Consider the following 6,542-nt stretch of genomic DNA (forward strand, 5'->3'; position numbering starts at 1 on the left):
AGGCAGACAACAGGTAATAAGGAGGACATTATTGCAGTGTGGTGTTGACCTGTAACCCATAATCTATGACCTACAGAACTCCTTCCCTCAGCGTTACAGCATCTTCAAGACAAGAGTGACACGACTTCTCAGCTCATCAGGTACACATATGTTAATAACAATACAAACTATTATAATAAAAATCAGGATTCTGTTTTATTTTCTCAGTTCATGTCAGTTCATTCATCTCTCTTCTTTATTTATTTATTTATTTATTTATCCATTCATACAATTTATTTGCATCTCTATCCATTTCTCTCTCTCTCTCTCTCTCTCTCTCTCTCTCTCTCTCTCTCTCTCTCTCTCTCTCTCTCTCTCTCTCTCAGTGGTGTAGATGAGTTGTTCCCACGATATTCCCGTCTCCAAGCAGATTTTGACTCCGCCTCGTTTCACTCTGTCTCTGAGCTGCAGGTGATCAGAGAGAGTCTGGATAGAGAAAGAGCAAGACGCAAGGTAACACACACACACACACACACACACACATTTAAATAACCAATGCAACTTGTATCTCCTTGTCTTTTTGTCTGCACTCTTTCTATCTCTCCCTGTCTGTAGCACTTGGAGCAGCAGCTCTTGGCAGTACAAAATAAGGCATTAGGGTTGCAGCAGCAGTTAGCACTCGCTGTGTCTGCAGATCATAAGAAGGACATCATGATCGAGCAACTTGATAAGGTTCATCCACCTGTCTCACTGTGTTGGTGCCCTGTCTCACTATGTTGAGTAGAAAATGAGGGTGGTATTTTGTCTGTCTCCCTGTGTGTGTCAGACGTTGGAGAAGGTGGTGGAAGGGTGGCGTCGACATGAGAGAGAGAAGAGTGAGGGAGTGAGAAGACTGCAGGAGGAGAAGGAAGCAGCAGAGAGCACACAGCAAAAACAAAGTGAGGTGTGTATTCTCTCTCTCACACACACACACACACAAAAATCATTATGACTGACCAGAACCTGTTGCATGTGAGTGTGTTCTGAGCACAACAATCTAAGAACACAGACAACCAATGAGCTGTTGTATGGTGTAGACTGAAGAGCTGAAAGTTGTACAGTATAAACCTGGAACAAGGACATTGACCATCTTTACCTTTAGTGCAGAGAGCTAATTTATACACAAACATACATACACACACAACACACGTGCATTTTGCTGTCACATTATGGGGTTCAAAATACACGTCTACCTACACATACACCAACACAACATGGAATGCTGAGTATGCGTCTTCCTTTGTGGTGTGTTGTAGGCTTTGGCTTGCCTTGAGAAGAGTTTAGCTGAGGCAGCAGAGACACTGGACAAAGAACAAAAACACAATGAAGACCTTCTGAAAACCAATAAACAGCTGGTAAACACACATACAGATGTGGGTTAGTGTGATATTGTTTAGCATTGAGTCCAATTGTGTGTGTTTGTGTAGGAGTGTGACATGGTGAAGCTACGTGAGTGTGTATGTGAGCTGGAGCAGCAGGGGAAGCATCTGCATGCTGAAGTGGAGGAGAAGAAGGCTGAGGCAGAGAGACACCAGACACAGAGCCTGAATTTACAACAACAATTGGAACAACACAAACTCGAGGCTAAACTTACCCACACAGCCATGCAGCAGGAGCTGACACTGCTCACACAGCAGCTGGGTGAGAAACACACACACCCTTCAGTAAGAGCTTGTACACACACTTTGAATAGGTATGATATGACACTCAGGTCACCTTAATTAAAATAAAGAGCTGTGTATTTCTGTGTGTGCAGGAAAGAGTGGTTCAGGAGATCCAGCTGCGTGAGGAGGCCCAGTCCAGACTTCAGCAGCTGCAGCAGGACCTGGAGCAGACTAGGAGTGAGAGAGACACAGCCAGAGTGGACCGAACACTGGACCAGGTCTCACACTTATACACATACACCAGTAAAACACAGTCGGGTGGAAAAGCTAATAAGACAAAAACACAGCACGTCATATAACAGAGCATCCATTTTTCCTGGTTTATATGGAGCGTGCTCTCTAAAGGTCTCTGTGAATGAGCTGTTACTAAAAACACAGTAACAATACAAGGAGCACTTTAACATAAACCTGTGATCTGCAGCTGCACTACTGTCAGAGCTGCTGTTATAGAGAATCAGAGAAACTTCTGACCAATTACAATCCAGAGCTCCAGAGCTGGGGATATTATAGGGGTAAATATGTTGATGTACAGGTGTATTCTCTAGTGCACTAACACTGTAAGTGTTCCTGTAAATGTTGGACTGTGGGTTCTCCTAGAACATTATAGAACTTTAAATCTGTCCTACTGTCATTACATACACAGTCATGAGGGTTCCACACCAACACATTTTTCCACATCACCTATGGAACATGTATAGTAGTGGTCATGTCTACTGTAATAATGGTGTTGAAAATGAATGATGATGCAGAAATACGTCACTGTAGCACTAATCCTAGTGACGTACAGAAGTGGTGTAATGTAGTGAAAGGATGAACCGTATAGATGTTAGTGGTTTGGTTTCAGGCTCGGTTTGAGGCTCAGCGCTCACAGTGGGAGGTGGAGCACCGACTTTCTGTGGAGCAGCAGGTCACAGAACGACTGGCAACCATACAGGAGGAAAATGCTAATGCGACCGCTAAACTACGGGAACAGCACAGGTAGGCACACACACACACAGAACATGAATGATAATGCAAAAAAAATGACCTTTCGTATGTTTAGGTTGCACACATGATCTAGTGTGTGTATTTACTGTGTGTGTGTACAGGAAGCAGCTGCTTGATCTGAGTGCTCGTCATGAGCGAGAGCTCTCCATTCAGTCAGATGAGTTTAGAGCACAGCTGAAGGAGAGAGATGACCGACAGCACCAGTTCACACTCGACTTCAGCAACAAGTACGCATAACTTTATGTGTTGGTTTATATTTTCTGTTATATGCACACAACTACCATATCTACTTACACACTCAGTAAACAGGTGAGACTGAGGGTCCACTTTTTTAAACCAGAATTACTTTCATTTCAAAGTCCTGCTCTGACCCACTCGTCTGTTCAGATGAAAAGCTGAGCTGTTACACACTGGAATAAGTTTGGAGTTTGGAGCAGAACCTCTGATATCCTGTCCTATGGGAGATGTCTGAGGTTTCACATTCTGCTGCCACTAATCTCACTTATGTTATTGTGTGTCTGTGTCCAGGATGGCAGAACTTCAGAAGGAGCTGGTTACCATGGAGACCAGTAAGAGGAGGCTGGAAACACAGAGGGAGGAGCTTGTGTCTCGCCTGCAAGGAATGATGCGCTCCCATTGGACAGAGGCTCTGAGACTGCTGACCAGTCAGGAGCAGGTCTTTGAGAAACCCATCAATGAATTACGGTCTCACACACCACAAACAGACCTGCTAACAACACTGTGTGTGTGTGTGTGTGTGTGTGTGTGTGTGTGTGTGTGTGTGTGTGTGTGTGTGTGTGTGTGTGTGTGTGTGTGTGTGTGTGTGCGTGCGTGCGTGCGTGTCCGTGTGTGTGTGCAGATTGAAGGGCTGTTGTCCCCCTCGTCTCTGTGGGAAAAAACTAAACCACACTCATCTGCTCAAACTCAGGACCTCAGCATCTGCAGCACAGCACACTCACCCTCTACAGGTACAGATACACACACTCACCCTCTACAGGTACAGATACACACACTCACCCTCTACAGGTACAGATACACACACTCACCCTCTACAGGTACAGATACACACACTCACCCTCTACAGGTACAGATACACACACTCACCCTCTACAGGTACAGATACACACACTCACCCTCTACAGGTACAGATACACACACTCACCCTCTACAGGTACAGATACACACACTCACCCTCTACAGGTACAGATACACACACTCACCCTCTACAGGTACAGATACACACACTCACCCTCTACAGGTACAGATACACACACTCACCCTCTACAGGTACAGATACACACACACTCACCCTCTACAGGTACAGATACACACACTCACCCTCTACAGGTACAGATACACACACTCACCCTCTACAGGTACAGATACACACACTCACCCTCTACAGGTACAGATACACACACTCACCCTCTACAGGTACAGATACACACACTCACCCTCTACAGGTACAGATACACACACTCACCCTCTACAGGTACAGATACACACACTCACCCTCTACAGGTACAGATACACACACACTCACCCTCTACAGGTACAGATACACACACACTCACCCTCTACAGGTACAGATACACACACTCACCCTCTACAGGTACAGATACACACACTCACCCTCTACAGGTACAGATACACACACTCACCCTCTACAGGTACAGATACACAATACAGGTACATTTACACACACACACACACACACACACACACACACACTATACAGGTACATTTACACACACACACTATACAGGTACATTTACACACACACACACTATACAGGTACATTTACACACACACACACTATACAGGTACATTTACACACACACACACACACACACACACTATACAGGTACATTTACACAGCACACACATTGGTACACCATTAAAAATTAGTAATTCACTTCAACTATGTTTGTCACTCTGGAAGATTTGTCTGTTTCTCTGACTGTCTGTATTTCAGCATCTCCTCAGGCTGTGGATCTCCAGCTGTGCAGAAACCAAGAGCGAGGGATAAGGGGACAGGGAGCCTTTGGAGGGGACAGGGGACGAGTGGAGTTTGACCTCAGCCTGTTAAACCACAGCCACACCTTCAGTCCACTGGAGCCAATGCTGGATAACACAAACCTCACAGGTACACACACCTCACGGGTTCACACATACACGTCACGGCTACACTTTTTTACTAATCCTGATTTTCTTGGTAAAATATTGGGCTAAATGTACCTAATCCTGTGAGGGAACTGCCAATGAGATTACACGGGCCTGTGTGTTGCAGCTATAGGTGGTGGTGGGGATGGAGACCTGTGGGACAGCCCTGTGGAACGAGAGAGACAGACAGTGTACAGAGGAACTGATCAAGGGAGAGAACAAACAGGTAGAGAGAGCAGAGAGAAGACAACTCAGTCTGGAGACAATCTGACTCTGCATTCAACTCACAGCTCTCAGGATCTGTACTGTGAAGTGAATCACAGAAGGATTCAGTCTGACCAGCGAGTCATCAGACAACCATTTCCCAGTCCCAATGTCAATCTGACTCAGACATTAAATCCCAGGCCCAGATCCAATCAAGCACATGCCTTAACTGATGTATGGGCCAATCACAGCTCAGATAGGAGGTCGGGGCGAGGTGATGTGTCAGGGACTACAGCTCCACTCACAGAAGAAAAGAGCCTGTCCGTCAAAACGAGAGCTCCTCCCCTGGGGACCACCACATCAACTTTGTGTGATGAGAGACAAAATGAACTGCAGTACTACATAGCAAAGGTGATTATACACACACATCTCTGTTAATGCATGCAACACTGTTATCATACTATAGTAAAGTTATTATTTCAATTGCTTTCTTTTCTCTGTCTGTGTCTCAGCTGTTGGAGCGTTCTCCAGGTGAACCTTTGGATGTACATCAGGCAGAGCTGAGCAAGAACACAGCAGAAACACAGTCCGCTAACTCAGGTGTGTGTGTGTGTGTGTGTGTGTGTGTGTCTGTGTGTGTGTGAGACTGAGCCTTATGTATGTATATGCATAAAGACCACACAGCATCCATGGTGCTTTCTGAATATACAGTACATGTGTTACAGGTGTGAGCTCTCAGGTAGAGCCGAAGCCAGAGCAGCTCACTGACCTTCTGCACCTGACACTGCCCTCTACACACACACCGCAGCAACTGCAGCAGCACCTTGACAGCTTTATGAGGTGGGGGTGTGTGTGTGTGTTTGTGTGTGCACACACATGCATATCTCTGTGTATATGGTGTGTGTTAAGCCTCATTGTATAAAAAGGACTGTGTTTGTGTGTTAGGTTGGGGGAAACATTTGCTGAGCCAGTTCGAGATAATCTGAATTTCAGCATAGCACAAAACAACAAAAGGGAGGTGAGACAAAAGGAGGGGTGAAAAATTAAGTTAAAAAAATTATAGAATTATTGTAATTTAACAGTTGCAATCAGATTGGTAAGAAAAGGTTCAACATTTTTGAAAAACTAAAAAAGGGCTACATAAACTGTGTGTGTGTGTGTTTGTGTTCTCAGCAGCGTCAGTCTGCGTCTCGCGCCACACAGATCACGGCCACACGAGGGCGCCGGGCTGGACCCCAAGGTCAAAGGTCAGGATCTAAAGTCAACGCTTGGAGATGAATGAACTTGTGCGTTTTATTCAGACACAGAAAATGGAGTGTTTCTTTTTGTACTAATAAATTATAATAATCACTTTTTTTATTAAAATGCCTTTTATAAATGATTGTTTGATTTTTCTTTATATTTACATTCTTTTGTCACCATTATAACTACCCATTAGATTATCATAACAATATTGCAGTAAAAATGTCTCATCAATCAACATAGTGTTAAATGTCATCATTGCTA

The 6,542-nt window shown here is 44.7% G+C and overlaps 1 protein-coding gene across 2 annotated transcripts in view; it reads left to right on the forward strand.

Annotated features, from left to right (window-relative positions):
• cntrob (centrobin, centrosomal BRCA2 interacting protein) overlaps window positions 1–6,414 on the forward strand; it is a 7,238-nt gene extending 824 nt beyond the window's left edge. Inside the window, exons 4-20 of one of the 2 annotated variants that reach the window (XM_060894992.1) lie at window positions 77–140; window positions 366–492; window positions 595–711; window positions 806–922; window positions 1,275–1,373; window positions 1,446–1,682; window positions 1,775–1,900; window positions 2,527–2,660; window positions 2,771–2,896; window positions 3,198–3,345; window positions 3,529–3,637; window positions 4,645–4,815; window positions 4,960–5,447; window positions 5,549–5,636; window positions 5,762–5,876; window positions 5,982–6,054; window positions 6,210–6,414. In XM_060894992.1, the coding sequence (XP_060750975.1) occupies window positions 77–140; window positions 366–492; window positions 595–711; window positions 806–922; window positions 1,275–1,373; window positions 1,446–1,682; window positions 1,775–1,900; window positions 2,527–2,660; window positions 2,771–2,896; window positions 3,198–3,345; window positions 3,529–3,637; window positions 4,645–4,815; window positions 4,960–5,447; window positions 5,549–5,636; window positions 5,762–5,876; window positions 5,982–6,054; window positions 6,210–6,314 (2,444 nt within the window). In that variant the 3' untranslated portion in view covers window positions 6,315–6,414. The remainder of the gene's footprint in view (window positions 1–76; window positions 141–365; window positions 493–594; window positions 712–805; window positions 923–1,274; window positions 1,374–1,445; window positions 1,683–1,774; window positions 1,901–2,526; window positions 2,661–2,770; window positions 2,897–3,197; window positions 3,346–3,528; window positions 3,638–4,644; window positions 4,816–4,959; window positions 5,448–5,548; window positions 5,637–5,761; window positions 5,877–5,981; window positions 6,055–6,209) is intronic. The other variant, XM_060894993.1, reaches the window with a different exon arrangement.
• Window positions 6,415–6,542: the final 128 nt, after the last annotated feature.

Source organism: Tachysurus vachellii, chromosome 19, assembly GCF_030014155.1.
Source record: "Tachysurus vachellii isolate PV-2020 chromosome 19, HZAU_Pvac_v1, whole genome shotgun sequence".
NCBI lineage: Eukaryota > Metazoa > Chordata > Actinopteri > Siluriformes > Bagridae > Tachysurus > Tachysurus vachellii.